The sequence below is a fragment of the Mauremys reevesii genome, linkage group 1, assembly GCF_016161935.1.
Source record: "Mauremys reevesii isolate NIE-2019 linkage group 1, ASM1616193v1, whole genome shotgun sequence".
Lineage (NCBI taxonomy): Eukaryota > Metazoa > Chordata > Testudines > Geoemydidae > Mauremys > Mauremys reevesii.
This window is the reverse complement of record NC_052623.1, coordinates 336,125,427-336,141,124: the sequence shown is the minus strand read 5'-3', so window position 1 is coordinate 336,141,124 and position 15,698 is coordinate 336,125,427. Positions and strand designations below refer to the sequence as shown.

The following is a 15,698-nucleotide window of genomic DNA, read 5'->3' as shown; positions in this document are numbered from 1 at the left end:
TGGCGAATTACTGAAGAAAAGAAGGGGGTAGGAAAGATTTCTGGAAGAAGTGGCTTTTAAGGAGGTTGTTGTAAGTAATATAAAAAAAGTTATTATATCTTCCATACACACTATGACGTTGTCTAATTAAAATATAACCATGCAAATCATTATTGTTACCACTGTTATATAATTGCAACAAATCTTATACAAAGTGTGACACATGGCCAGAAAGGGTTAAACAGCTGGCAGGCTAAATAACCCAGAGCCAACCTTTAAAGTCATGTTAGAAAGGTATGTGAATGGTAATTAGGGCCATTCGATGCTAGATAGGCTAGAACTCTGAAATGAAAACCTATGTTGTTAGAAGTGATACTAATTCTGTGTGTTTACTTATATATGCTAGCCATGTAAACAGACAGTTCCTGTCTGTCACTACAGCTCTTGATTCAGAGATCAAAAGGGAATATTAACATTTAGATGAATTTTGGTTGCAATGATGTCATTGTCTATGTGTCTCTTATCCATTAAGCAGTCTATCACAAACTTAAAAATTATTTCATGTTAATCCATGTAGTTAATTACCAGTGAGGTTTAGGAAACAGAAGGTTATTGTTTACCCAGGATTGTATGGACAAGTGGATGCTAGAAAACTGCATAAAAGACCATTGGGTCCTGATCCCTTTTATTTCAAAGCTGCTTGAGGTTTCATGCAGGGGGAAGCCTAAGCCATAAGGACTGAGACCTATTTCTGACTGAACTACCCTGAATACCAACATTGGACTATAAACTAGAAACTGTTTCTGGAAGATCTCTTTGCATCTACAAAGCTCACCATCTTTGCTATGAATTGGAACCTCAGGAATTGAACTCATGTCTGTATGTATATTGATCTTTTAACTTATATTCTCTCTTTTCTTTTTTAATAAATGTTAGTTTAGTTAATAAGAATTGGCTGTATGTATGTATTTGGCTAAGATCTGGAATATTCATTAACCGGGAGGTAAGGTGTCTGATCCTTTGGGATTGGGAGAACCTTTTATATATGATGAGTAAGATTTTCATTAATCTTCATCATATTTGACTTGGGTGTCTAGGTGGAGGCCTGAGGCTGGGTTACTTTAAGGGAACTGTGCTGTTGGCTTCTGAGTAATCAGTGAAGTATAATAGGAGCTGTTTTGTGCTAGCTTGGTAAATCTAAGTATTGGAATATCCACCAGCTTTAGGGATTGCCTGCCATGTTCTTTGCAGTTCACCCTACTTGAGTGACCTCAGTTGGCTCCCCCGGGACACCGGTCACACACACTCTATCCTAAAACACTGTGAAGAGTTCAATAATAGTTACAAATAGTGATAAAATAAAAAGGTATTTAGCCCAAGTCAGGAGTGAATAAAGATTTGAGAATTTGGCTGTATTACATTCCTCCTCTTGTGTTTGGCAAAATCCCATCTTTATAAATATTGTTTTATGAATGGAGGTCACCAAGTTTCTGGCATTAGTGGGAGCCAGCTCTACAATACTCTAGGTAACTAGAGGCCCCAACCAAGACTGTAGAGACCATCCTGCTTGGTTCTATACCACAGATAGTATGAGACAGTGTTTGCCCCTAAAAGCTTACAATCTAAATAGACAAGACAGACACAAAGTACTATTACCTCCATTGTATAGATGGGGAATAGAGGCACAGAGAGATTAAGCAATTTACCCAAGGTTATATAGAAAATCTATGGCAGAACTGAGAAATGAACCCAGATCTAAGGAAGCTGAGTCTAGTGCCTTAACCACAGAGTTACCCTGCCTCTCAATTTTACTTTAATTTACAATTTTAAATTATTACATGACACAGTAAGGCTCATATTTATACCACATTTGCAAAGCACCCACAAGTGTCATTTTTTGCCATTATGTAAAGGATCTCCTATATAGAGAGCATGCAGCTGCTCCAAAGCCACTGGGCTGATCTAGGCTCAGGTTCATGGACATATGCAAGAGGGACTCAAAAACTTTCAACATTGACAACACAATCTGGAAAGATTCTACTAGCAATAGGCTATACTGGAGGACTGTGCTGCACCGGGGAGTCAAAGAAGTTGAAGAGAGGTGGTTGAGAGAGGAAAAAAAGAGAAGAGAGCACAGAGGAAAAGGCAGCAGGTCTCAAGAGCTAGTAGTAATTTGGCTTCAACCTCTGGCCCTGCATTTTACATGTGCATTATCTATGGCAAGGACTGTCACTTGGGTACTGGACTTTTTAGCCACTCATGATGCTGTAGCATGACACACAGTAACTGAACTGCTTTGGTGCTTAGTTACACCATCATATTTTGAAATGAACAGTTGGCATTCAATTTAAGTGATCTTTTGTAACACAGTCAAACTTTATATATAAGGTATAATTTCATGTTTTGGATTGTAACTAGCAACAAAATGAGGCTTTAGGATGCAGCTGTTGTTCTCCACACTCCAAATGACATAGCGTATAATCTCAGTTGACCCACTGATTGCCAGCCTGCTGTAGTTTTACCACCATTTTGTCTTTTATAGCTCCAAACATTCTCAAGGACAGATTGTGGCCTTCTGTAAAGGTTCACTTTGTGCTCTGTCCTCTTACACATCTTTCTGTGTTTTGTCAACAACAGAAGTAAATTCAGGTAAGACTATATTTTCATCTGCTTCACAATGGCAGTAACTGTCTGCTATGCAGAGAACTTGACATTCTGTTGCAGCACTGAGTACTAGCACAGGCCAAATTCGTTGTGCTAGGTGGAACCCACCCACAAATTAGTCTAGCTTGCCATCCCTTCAAACCTATAATGTAGTATGTAATGAATTGTTTTTTTCCTAACCTAAAATTGTTTATAATAAAATGACAGAAGTCAGGATTAAATTGAAGTAAAATAGATAAACATACTTTTCTTTCTGAGTGGGTTCCAAATCAGTATTTGAAATAGCACAATTTAGATCTCTCAGATAAAAATTCCAGTATCTTCCAACTCAAAAACCAGAGTGCCAAGTCTTGAGAAAATAGCTCCCACCCTTTTTTTGAGAACCGTTGTTGGGGGGAAAAAAACAAACACAAAAGTGTTGTATCATTTACATTTGGCTAATGAAAGGTATGGTGGTCTCTTAGGGCAGTGAAATCTTTGAATGGTAAAATTTAAGCCTGCTTTTAGTGCTGTTTGGAATTCCTTCAAGGATGTTTTGACTTTTACCGATAGATTTAAGCAACTATATTTGATAATGGAAAAAACCAATTTGATTGCCTCCTGGAGGAGTCAAAACATTGTGAAACCAAATGTAAACAGCACATATGCCAAGACTGAATCCAGGAAATATTGTACATAAACATGTACACATATTGATAAATAAAATAATTTTCATCAACAAACTGTTAAAATTGCTAAATATGTTTATTATCTCAATGTTGCTGCTGTTTTGTTCAGGTCTCTAAGCCATGCTGAAAGATTTTAAGAAAAAGAAACAGGCTACATGGAAGAAATTCTAAACAGAGATGAAGAATCCATGTGTGTGGGAGTGAGTGTTGATATATGGCATTCACACTGTAGGTTGCAGTTACACTATCTAAACTGGGGGTTCTCAACCTTTTTCTTTTTGAGGCCCCTTGAATATGCTATAAAAACTCCATAGCCCACTATGCCACAACAACTGTTTTTCTACATATAAAAGCCAGGGTCAGTGTTAGGGGGTAGCAAGCAGGGCAGTTCCTTGGGGCCCCAGGCCTGTGAAGCTAAGCGGCTCAGGCTTCGGCTTCAGCCCTGGGTGACAGGGCTCGGGGCAGTGGGGCTTCAGCTTTCTGCCCTGGACCCCAGTGAGTCTAATGCCGGCCCTGCTTGGTGGATCCCCTGAAACCTGCTTGCAGCCCCCCAGGGGGCCTCGGACCCCTGGTTGAGAACTGCTGATCTAAACTATTCGGAGGGAAGAACTAACAAAGCTATGTTGTTCTTAAAATGGAAGCAGTTTGTACTGTAGTAAAGGCATACACCATTCCCCATGGACCTAATATAAATTTATAATTAATACATCAATTGCCTCCCAAATACTGGAATTAAAAAGTACCTTGGGAGATACTAGATTTTAAAGGTCACAATGCAAAGCAGAGAAGTTGCATTGTATTCCAATATCTAAAAAGTGAAATGTCTAATTCAAATATAAATGAAACTTGGAACGAGTTATAAACTTACACAATGGTTCTATAGTTTTGGAATGTCTTCAGAATACAGATGTGCACTGCAGATGCAGGTTTGCCTCCCAGCCTGGGTAGAGAGCCTTGTACTAGCTGGGCTCAAGCTATTGTGCTAAAAATAGCAATATGGACATGGAGACTTGAGCTCTCAAGTCTAGCTCCAGCCCAGGCTGCAATGTCCATACTGCAATTGTTAGCCTGATAGCTGGAGCGCCACTAGCACTAGCTCAAGCCCTGCTAACGTCAGCCTGTCTACCCAAGCAGGAGGTTTGCTCCCAGTTGCAGTGTAGACTTACCCAAAGAGGCCAACGCCTTGCTCTTGCACTGAGAACTGCAAGACAGACAAACTTTTGATCTCCAATGAAGTCACACAGAGGTCCAGCCAATGGAGCAGTTTGCAGTATTGAGTCATAAGTGACTTACCCAAGGCCACATAGAAAGGTCTGTAGCAGTCAAGGACTGAACCCAGATCCTGAGTCCAAGTCCAGTGCCTTAACCATAAGACCCCTTTAGTAAAGGGTTCTGTGGATGAAACAGAATAGAATCAAGCTCTTTCTTTCCTAGCTGTGTTAATTTTTGCAGGAGTGAAAAACAGTATAATCTTATTGCACATACTCAAATAAGATAAGACCCAGTGTATGCAGATGGAGTAGATCTGCTGCTTAAGAAGGTACCATATTTATACACTCTCTCTTCATAGAAGAATTGCCAAATTAAATAGAATTGACAGTCCCTTTAAACTTTCATTCTTCAAATTTATAAACTGAATTACAGAAAGATGTATGTTGAGAAACACCTTTTATTGAATTATTAATAACTGCCAGTCACCCAGTCTTAGCATTCAAAGACTCCCCGAGTTCAGCTTTTCAACTTTACACATGAAAGATACAGAAAGCACTACAATTGCTCTTCTCTGCATTTGTTGTCTCAAAGTAGTAGCAACACAGATTCTTTGCCAGAGTAATACCACATTGTAAATTTTTAGTACTGAAGTAGCACACTAAAGAGGTGTCCTCTTTTACTAACTTAAGCTTGTTTAACAATTATGCATTCAAGTTAACTTATATTTGCATAACTTAAGACCACAGAGCCAGATGGTGGAACCTTACTCATAATGATAAGCAGTTACCATGCAAGCAATCCAATGGCCTTAAATGGGACTACTCATGCAAATCACTAATTACCCATCAGTATGAGTAAGCAGAGGTACCAACCTCCTGGGGGTGCTCGACTCCCTGCTCCGCCTCAGGCCCCGCCCCCACTCCATCCCTTGCCCCAAGCTTGCCTCTTCTCAACCCCACCCCTTCTCGCTCCTCCCCCTGCCTCTTCCTGCCCTCGTTCTCCCCTCTCCCCCCAGTGCATCCTGCATGCCGCTGAACAGCTGATTGTGATGGGCGGGAGGCACTGGGGGAGGGGGAAACTGATTGGCAAGGCCCATGGGCAGGAGGGCAGGGGGGGAGGGGGAGGAACTGATCTGCGGGTCTGCCAGTGGGTGCTGAACATCCACTATTTTTTTTCTATGGGTGCTAGAGCCCCAGAGCACCCACGGAGTCAGTGCCTATGTGGTTCACATAGAGATTTATAACTGGGATCATAGCTGGTGCTCTCGTAATAGATGTAGCTAAGGCTATGATTTAATCATGGGTATTTTTAGTGAAAGTCATGGACAGGTCACTGGCAATAACCAAAAAGTGAAAGACCTGTCCGTGACTTTCACTAAAAATACCCATAACTAAATCTTAGGTGCTTAAGGGAGGGCGGGGAGAGACGCTGCTGCTCCTGGGGGTGGGGAGTGGCCTGGGTCCCTGCCGCCACTGCTGCTCCTGTGTGGGAGATGTGGCCCGGAGGGCCGCTGCTGCTACTGCTGCTCTGGCCAGGGGGCAGCCCATGGCCCAGCAGCTACCACTCTGGGTCAGGAGGCGGCCCCCCTGCCGCCACTGCTCTTCTGGGCCGCCGCCACTGCTCCACTGCTTCCACCGCTGCCGCTGCAGAAGTCACGGAGGTTCCAGAAAGTCATGGAATCTGTGACCTCTGTGACAGACTCGCAGCCTTAGTTATAGCATGTATCTGTACCATGCATGTCTTCTTGATGGAAATGGTCCATTTGAATAAGCTTCTTCTAGAGATTAGTTCCTTGTCAACACACAATCTTGCACCGGTTCAATTAAACCCCCCTCAACCCTCTAGGGGTGTGTGTGAAGGAATGTTCGGTTGATGAGTAGCGATGCCAGGTATTCTGTGCATCCAAGTTCATTTCCCCACATGGGCTACCTAAGGGGAGGGTAGGAGAACAGCTCCTGACCCTCAAAGCAGAGCTCCAGCCTGGGGCTGTTTCAATTTTACTAGCCTATAAAATATGAGATTTGTCCCAGAAACACAGGCATCTAGATATAGGGGTGCATTCTAATCAGCACCAGTAACATTGTAGCTAATGAACATAAGAGCTTAGCTGCTTCCCAAGCATCTGTGCAGTGTGCAGCAAGGAATCCATTGGCCTTGCTACCTGCCATCATCAGGACTGGTTTGACAATAACACCACTGAGATTACAGCCCTTTTGGACCAGAAAAGAAAAGCTTTCTGCGACTGGCAAAACGAACCGCTACCCAGTCAGAAGTAAAGCTTTTTCCATCAGCTCAAAGCTGAAGCTTAAAGAAGGATCCGAGAAATCAAAAACAAATGGTGGGAGGTCAAAGCAAAAGAAATCCAAACATTCGCTGCCAGACATGATATGCGGAGCTTTTCTTGTGAGACAAAGACCCTATACAGACCAAGCTCATGTGGCCTCACGCCTCTGAGATCCAAAGATGGTAGTACTCGTCTTAAAGATACCGAATCCATCAAAGAGCACTGGAAGCTTCTAAATCCAGAATCGACTGTGACTGATGACACCATTGACTCCATCCCTCAGCACTCAATCTGGGAAACTCTTGCCAACCCCCCAACACCTGAGGAGGTCTGCAAAGCAAGTAAACAAATGAACAATAAAGCACCAGGTCCCGATGGCATACCAGCTGAAATACTGAAAGTGGGGGGAGAAACACTAACTAACAAGCTTCACTTGCTGCTCTTCAAAATCTGGCACACCGAAGAAATCCCTGCTGACTTATGTAATGCTAACATCATCACCATTTTCAAAAAAGGAGACAGGGCTGACTGCGGCAACTATGGAGGCATTGCCCTTCTCTCCATCGCTGGGAAGATTCTTGCTAGAATCTTACTGAAATCGCCTGCTCCCTCTTGCAGAGGAAGTACTTCCAGAGTCCCAGTGCAGCTTCAGACCATCACGAGGCACAACCAACATGATTTTCACAGCAATGCAGATCCAGGAAAAATGTGAACAACACCACCAGGAGGTGTATATGGCCTTTATCAATCTGACCAAAGCCTTTGACTCTGCCAGCCATGAGGCTCTGTGGAAAATTATGTCAAAGTTTGGCTGCCCAAGCAAATTTATCACCATTGTAAGTCTCCTCTATGACCAGATGACTGCCTCCATCCTGTGCAGTGGCTCTACCGCTGAGCCCGTTGTCGTCCAAACTGGCGTAAAACAAGGTTGTGTACTGGCACCCACCCTTTTCTCAAGTTTCTTAGCAGCTCTGAAAACATTAACCCAAGACCATCTATCACAGGGCATTGGCCTCCAACGTCAGATTGACTTTGCCTATCTTGGCAGCCATCTCTCAAGGAGGGCAGACATAGAAGTCAAGATTCAGCACAGAATTCGCTGTGCCAGCCTTGCCTTTGGCACATTGTCTTGCTGGGTGTTCAACAATCACAACATCAGAACACTAGACTTTGTTTATAAAGTGGTGATAATCCCAATTCTCCTCTATGGCTTTGAGACTTGGGTGACCTACAGAAAACATCTGAAAAACTGGAAACACCAGCACCAGCACTTTCTTTGGAAGATACTCAACATAAAGTGGGAGGATCATTGCACTAATGTCAGTGTCCTCACAGAGGCCAACATCTTCAATGTTGAGGCCCTGATTATCCAGCACCAGCTGAGGTGGAGCAGGCACTGTGTGCGCGTGCCTGATGTATGCTTACCATAACAACTGCTGAACTCCCAAATCACCAAAGAAGAAAGGAAATGGGAAGGCCAAAAGAAATGCTTTAAAGACAACCTCAAGATAAACATCAAGAGATGTGGCATCAACACCACACACTGGGAGACAGCAGCCCAGGATAGGGATAATTGGCGAAGACTTGTCAGAGAGGGAACATCCACTTTTGAGGAAAACTGTCTTCCCCTGGTCTCAGAAAAATGCCAGAAAAGAAAGGAAAAACAACTGTTATGCAGCAATCGTGGCCCAAACCTGTCTTCTAACACCACCTGCAATGTCTGCCAACCAGGGCCGGCTCCAGACCCCAGCGCGCCAAGTGCGCACTTGGGGCGGCATTTTGCCGGCAGGGCGGCAGGCGGCTCCGGCGGACCTTCCGCAGTCATGCCTGCGAGAGGTCCACCGGAGCCGCGGGACCAGCGGACCTCCCGCAGGCATGACTGCGGAGGGTGCGCTGGTCCCGCGGCTCGGGTGGACCTCCCGCAGGCATGCCTGCGGATGCTCCACCGGAGCTGCGGGACCAGCGCGCCCTCAGCAGGCACGTCTGCAAGAGGTCCCCCAGAGCCACGGGACCGGCGACCGGCAGCGCGCCCCCTGCGGCGTGCCGCCCTGCTTGGGGCGGCCAAATTCCTAGAGCTGCCCCTGCTGCCAACAAGCCTGTGGCTCAAGAATCAGACTCCTCAATCACCAAAGGACCCATGAAAAATAAAACCTGTGAAAGAGATCATCCTCGATCTCGAGGGATTGCCTACGAATTAAGTATCACTAACAATTGGTAAATCCAGAAGTTACACCTATACCTGTTATTAATAGTATTAAGCCCCTTACTCCCCCAAAATAGAAGTCAAATGTGCCTCTGCTTCTGGCTGACTGATGGCTTGTCTCTCCACCGCAACTCCAGCTCTGCCCTCTGATTCCGCTACAGCCACTAGGATGGACTCCTGCTCTGACCACAAGGTGTCACTGTAACCCTCACACCTTCTGGGTGTGGTGTTCTGTCCCATCTAGTGGTATCAAGACCACTTAGAGAGATAAAATGAGTCTGCTATCAGACAGTTGGCTTTTAGCTCATGCAGTAGAGGCTCATGCTTTAAGCTCCAGAGGCACCAGGTTCAATCCCACCTGCTGACAACCAGAGGTCTGTCGGCATTACAAGTGGGGGCTCGTCCAGATTCTAACTGGGAAATCTCTGAAGCTTGGGACACGCTTTCTCAGCTAGTGAAAGTATGTAACCTGCACACCTTCTGGGTGTGGTGTTCTGTCCCAACTAGTGGCACCAAGACCAATTAGAGAGAGAAATTAAAATGAGTCTGCTACCAGCTACTTAGTGTAAGCAGAGTCAGGATGAGCCCCACCCTGACATCTGGTGGTAAATTATGGGGAGTGCGGAAAGAAGTTTCAAGTGTTTGCATTGGCATTTCAGTTATTTGCATTGGCACTCCCACCCCACTTAGCATACCGCAAAGCAGCATGGGATGGTTATTTTCACAGCTGTGGGACCCCCAATTTCGTTGTTATTGGGGCAGGAGGAACGAAATGTTGTCACCCTGATTAAGTAAATGAGGAACTACAAAACTGTCTTATGATAGAGGGTTTCATTATCAACTAAATAGCACTTGCTAGACAAGGGACATGGGTTCCAAAACCCATTGAAAAGAGAGAGGCTGGGGACAGATATCTGTACTTGGTGCTATAAGCGCCTTGTGTGAGCCAGAAGCACCAGTTCCACCTATGTCTCTCTCCACTGTGGAATGTCAGAGTTAATTTTTGATTCCCTTAAGAATCTAGATACAAATTACTGAGCTGAATTCACTGGCACTGGGGCTCCCCTACTATGAGCTGGAATCACTAAGAGCTGAAATCACTGAAGAGCTGGACTTGCTGAGCTGAGAGCACTGAGTACTGTGCTAATGAGTGGGGGAGCCTGAAGCAATACCGTGGAGCAGAGCAGCTGGCAGAGTGGAGTGGAGCCAAGCAGCTCGCGAGGATGGCTGGAGCAGATCACAGGACAGCTGGTGGACCAGAGCAGCTGGCAGAGCAGAGCAGCCCACAGAGCCAGCGGAGCTGAGCTGTTTGCGGGGATGGCTGGTGGAAGCAGAACCCCACGAAGAGGCAGGGCAGTTGGCCCCGAACCACGTAAGGTGCCCCTTTCTACCCAGGCTGGGGAGGGGGACCTCTGCAGAGAGACTCTTGAACTCTGGGGCTGCACTGACCCGGGACAGAGACTTTTGGATTGTGGGACTTTTGGGACTGTGGGTGATTTGGGGGTTGCTGGACTCAAGGGCCCAGAGAGAAGGACACAGCCCAATTTGCTGGGGTGGGTCTTTGCTCACAGTTTGACCTGTGAACTCTAGTTGAGGTATTTTCCCAATTTAATGCTTGTTGTTTATCTCATGTAATTAAACCTTTTCTGTTACACCAAGAGTCTGTGCTTGTGAGAGGGGAAGTATTGGCTCCTCGAGGCGCCCAGGGGTGTGTGTAAGATTTTCCCAGGTCACTGGGTGGGGGCTCGAGCTGGTTTGGGGGGAAGGGACCCCTATGTATTGAACCCGGCCCTTGCTGCTATCAATTCAGCCTGGCAGAGGGGTTACATTAGCTTTTTAGCTCATGCAGTAGAGGCTTATGCTTTAAGCTGCAGGTTTGAGCCTACCCACTGACGACCAGGGTCTGTCAGCATTACATCACCGCCAACACTTTGGCGTGTAACACCACCCATGGTGCCCCACCTCAGGAAATTCGTGCCCTCCTCATGCCCCTCACCCAGGGCTGGCTCCAGCTTTTTTTGCCGCCCCAAGCGGCAAAGAGGAAAAAAAAAAAGGATAAGCACAATTGAGCTGCTGCTGAAGAGCAAGTGAGGGATTGAAGGACCTGCCGCCCCAACAACAGATGGAGTGCCGCCCCTTTCTATTGGCCAGCCCAGGCACCTGTGTCCTTCGCTGGTGCCTGGAGCAGGCCCTGCCCTCACCAAGCTACCCAGGGTGCCCACCCCATGCCTCTCACCACACGGCCAGGGTGTGCGTCCCCCTGCAGCGTGGACCCCTCCTCGTGTGCCCCACACCCTGCAGAGTGCGATCCCCTCCCCCAAATACCTCACGGCTCCCCCACCCTTTAGCACCCCAGCCCCCAGCCCCTCCTCCTTTTCAGCCAGCGCCTCCCCCTCAAGGGACCAGCCGCTGCGCCGAGGCGTCTGTGCCACCCGGGGCTCCTCTTACCTGATGTTTCCTACCCAGTCAGGTTCCTCCTCCGGGGCGTTTTGTTCCCTCCGGGGCCCCCTAGCAGCTGCCTGGCAGCCGCGAGCCGCATGTTTACCAGCCCCAGAGCGTCTCGGGTTGTCATGGAGACACAGCCAACTCCCTCCCCCCATACCCGCCGCACCGCCTCACTACCCTCTTTCCCCCTCACTTCTGATTGGTGGCAACGTCCCCCCCCCCGTCCAATAGGAGCAGAACAGGAAAGACCCCACCCTCTCCCGTGGCTCGTGGACGGAGGACTAAGGGGCCGCTGAGGGGGTCAGGGTGTAGCCCGCTGGGATTTGTAGTTCATTCTGCGCCCTTTCTCTATGAAGTTGCTGAGGCTCAGAACTACAACTCCCAGCAGCCACCACGGCTCGTGGGGGTGGGGAGCGCCTGGCGGCGGCACCCACCAATTTGCTAGTCTAGACTCTGGCAAGCGACTTGTTCCCTGTTCGCCATCTCCCCCCCCCCCCCCCGCTGCGAGTTATGTGAGGGAACTGCAGGCGGGGGGCTCCTATGAGCTGTGCGCCCCAGCCCTCGGGCAGGGCGGGCCCCATAACCCGCCCCTGTGGTGCCCGCCGGTGCGGGGCAGACCCCACCCTCGCCCGCGGTGCCCGGTTCCCATAAGCCGCGCCCCGCGCGGAGGAGGGTGCCGGGATCAACGCTGGGCAGTATGCGGGCCCCCTGCTCGGGCTGGTGGCACCTGGGGGTGAGGGTGGCAGGGGTCCGGCGGGGGCTGTTGAGCTGCGGCGGCCCCTGGCGAGGGACGAGTGGCGGCAGCTGGTCCCGCTCTGCCCTGTTCGTGACGGGCCCCTCCAGCGGCTGCGGGAGCCCGGCGGGCCCCGAGGAGGGCAGGAAGCGGGGCAATAAGCCCCTCAAGGAGTGGACGCTGATTGTCAGCCCCTTCGGCCAGCTGAAGGTGCGGCTGCCCTGCCACGTTACCGTGCGCCCGCTGGACCCGCTCCGCTACCCGGACGCGGACAGAGCGCTGGTCACTGTCAGCGGGGTGGACAGCAGCCTCCCCCAGGGGGTGGATCTGGATCGCCTACAGGTGAAGTACGACGAGGCGCTGAAGGAGATGACGATTGTCTCGGACCACATGGACAGCAAGGCCGCTGTTGTTGTGAAGACACCCATGAAGTTTGGTATGTGAGGTGTGGCAGGTTCAGGTGTAGTATTCTGTGTAGTTGAGGTTTGAATATGCACCCTGTGTGTCCAATCCCCGTTCTCCCACACACTGAGACATGCACCTGGGCCTGTTCCTGGGTCCCCCTTGTCCCTGGGCTTAGGCCTCTCCTGCCAGCCCTTTTTGTAAGACTGACAGTGCTGTTGCAATAGTGCCAACCTCAGGCCCTCCCTCCACAAAATCATGAAACTTTTTTTTAAAATGGTTCCTTTTCTTTTCCCGTTGGTTTCGTAGAGTCATAGAATCATAGATGATTAGGGTTGGAAGGAGAGGCTTTAGGGTACACTGACTTCATATTTTCAAACTTTTCTGTGCAACCATAGGGGCTAGAAATGTACTTTTTTTATTTGAATGAAAGCTGAGATATACATGCCATCTTTTGATTCCAGCGGCTGAAGCTGTAAGAAAAACACCAGGTATTATGAGAATTGGCAACACATCAGTGGGGGCTGATATTGTTTTCCAGTTGAACTGATGATACTGACAGTTGGCTGTTCACACTTGCAGTTCACAGATTTTCCCTACGAGGTTTGTTATGTGCAGCCAGTCCTCCAACACAACCTCCAATTGAGTCAGAGTCACGAGCTGTACTAGCTTGTGTGCTTTTGGATGTCTGATCTTACTAGTTACAAAAACTGGAAGACAATAGTGTTTGCAGTCATAGAGACAGGGATGCCAGGGGAGAGGCCTCTTCTTTTCCAGTACAATTCCTATGTCATCCCTTAACAGTGAGAAACTCCCTCTGAATCCAGACAGTGCTGTGAGTACAAATCCTACAAACAGCTCAGCTGTACTGCCGAGTGGCACTGGAACATTTTTAATAGTGGTGGTGCTGAAAGCCACATCCCTTACCTCCAGTCCGCACCCCCTCCCCCAGAGCTGGGGCTGGGAACAAGGCTGTGTCTCTGGGAAGGGGGGAACCCGGACAGGGGCAAGGGGGCCAAGGCTGTGGTCATAGCTGGGGATGGGGCTGGCAGCCGCATGCAGAACCAAGTGGAGGTGCGGGGCAGGCAGCTGCAATGGGGGACCAGAAGCGGAGGTGTGGGGCCAGTGGCCAGGACCCTCAGGCACGGGACCAGAAGCGGAGGTGTGGGGCCGGTGGCCAGGACCTCCGGGCATGGGGCCAGGAGCGGAGCCCCATGTAAAACCTGGTGGGTGCTGCAGCACCTCCCCCTGCAACCCTAGTTCCAGTGCCTATGGTACTGCCACCAAATGTTGGTAGTTACTAACCAGGCTTGGGCCAATAGCTATATTACTCCTTAACTGCTTTGCACCAGAGATGAACCCCAAATTTCAGCTAGGCCCAAGGGCTGTTGTTTGGCTAAATTCATAAATGTTTGAGGAACTCATACTACTGAACTAAGTACCATAAATGTCTGTTAAACAATATGTACAGATATATGCAAACATCTTTTTCATAGGCTCATACCTTCTCCCTATACTTACTCTGCAGGTACGTTAGTCAATGTACTGATTTCCCTGTGCCCCTTCTGCCGCCCCTGTAGAAGCATGTACGCACACTGTATATATAGACAATATTTGTTATCTCAATTTTGAAGTGTACTTTTGAGATCATAGGAATGGCATATTTTGGGATGACTGAAAATTTCGGATGGAGGCATACTCTGTGGATTATTCCCTCCAGGAGCCTATAATCCTCTATTGGCTATACTGCATCTTTTAACAATCTCAGAAGTTGGAGGGTATTTAGGTTTGCAGTATTATTAGTTTATCAAGGAAAATCGTGTTGTAAAATACCACTAGGCCAACAGTAAAATAGAAGATGACGGAGCTTTGGAAGAAGATGTGGTTGTAGAGTATTTTCAGTGACTGCTCTGTTTTTCTTCTATGTGTAATTACTATAGATTGAGACCAGATATTACAGTGTTTTAGAACTGTTGTATGTTTCTCTTTAGCACTAAGAGAGCCCCGTTTTTGCTTTCATTATTCTAGATTTGGATATCAAGACATCAGGGACTGGCTGTGTGAAGATTCAGAAAATAGACTGTGATAGCTGCAGAATAGAAACTGAGAAGGGGACTAGCATCTTACAGTCAATAAAGGTACAAAGAGGTCTTCTTCCTCTATACTCATTATTTTAAAAGCAACTGTGTATTATGGAATACAGTATTATAAGGCCAGAATCTAGTCTTGAAGATATGGTATGCAGTGCACATGCAAGAACACTTGCAGATGATACAATAGCTGATTTCATTGTTTTTTAGTGCACTGATTACAATATGCAAGTTAATAATCATAGATGACTTGAGACAATGAAGAGCTGAGCGCCCTCAACAACAACTGAAGCCAGTAGCCAAAATCTGTTCTCACTAAAGTCAGTGGCAAAATTGGCCTTGACTTCAGTGAGTGAAGGCTAAAGCCCGTTGTGAGTTAAGGGTGTGCAGCATCTTCCAGGAGGAGCTCAGTACCTCCTAGGATCAGCCTATGATGTTTTTGTTTAATTTAGTAACAAGGAGAGTTTTCTTTTGGATGCTTGGTTTTTGTTGTTGAGATCATGATATTTCTCTTGCCTTCTCAAGTTAATTCAGTTCATCACTGTCACACACATGCCCTCTGGATGATTTTTCAGCCATAGATTTGAATACAACTTTCCGGCTAAATTGCCGACAATATTACCATTAAATACCATACATTGTGTTGACATGACCCCTTTTTACCCCGAAGATTTCAGACTTCTCTGCATAGTATGCTTTTGTAGAAATACTCACAGTGGGTTCCAACTCTGCTGTAAATCAGGATTAATTTCACTTAAATCAATTGAATTATACTAGTATTAAAATTAATGTAATTCAAGAGAGAACTGGTCGCAGAATGTGTTTTCAGGCACATTCACTTATATGTATTTTTGGTAGCCAAAAATGCAAAAAAGGGGGAGTTACTTTAACTTCAGAGGTAGACGGTCAGGCCCTTAATGGGAAATTTGTCATCAGCTTCAAACGGGATCAGGTCCTAAACTGACCAAGCCTTTTATAAGCCATGTACCATTTTCCCTCCAGATTCTGTACTGTCAAT

At 47.2% G+C, this 15,698-nt stretch overlaps 2 protein-coding genes across 5 annotated transcripts in view; one reads left to right on the top strand and one right to left on the bottom strand.

The window, feature by feature from the left end:
* Positions 1-11,586, bottom strand: part of CCDC146 (coiled-coil domain containing 146) — a 117,784-nt gene extending 106,198 nt beyond the window's left edge. Inside the window, exon 1 of the mRNA XM_039517692.1 lies at positions 11,459-11,586. The gene's annotated coding sequence lies outside the window, so the exon portion shown is untranslated. The remainder of the gene's footprint in view (positions 1-11,458) is intronic.
* A 138-nt stretch (positions 11,587-11,724) lies between these two features.
* Positions 11,725-15,698, top strand: part of FAM185A (family with sequence similarity 185 member A) — an 86,462-nt gene continuing 82,488 nt past the window's right edge. The window contains exons 1-2 of one of the 4 annotated variants that reach the window (XM_039517720.1): positions 11,725-12,624; positions 14,619-14,728. In XM_039517720.1, the coding sequence (XP_039373654.1) occupies positions 12,153-12,624; positions 14,619-14,728 (582 nt within the window). In that variant the 5' untranslated portion in view covers positions 11,725-12,152. The remainder of the gene's footprint in view (positions 12,625-14,618; positions 14,729-15,698) is intronic. The other 3 variants (XM_039517725.1, XM_039517734.1, XM_039517737.1) reach the window with 3 other exon arrangements.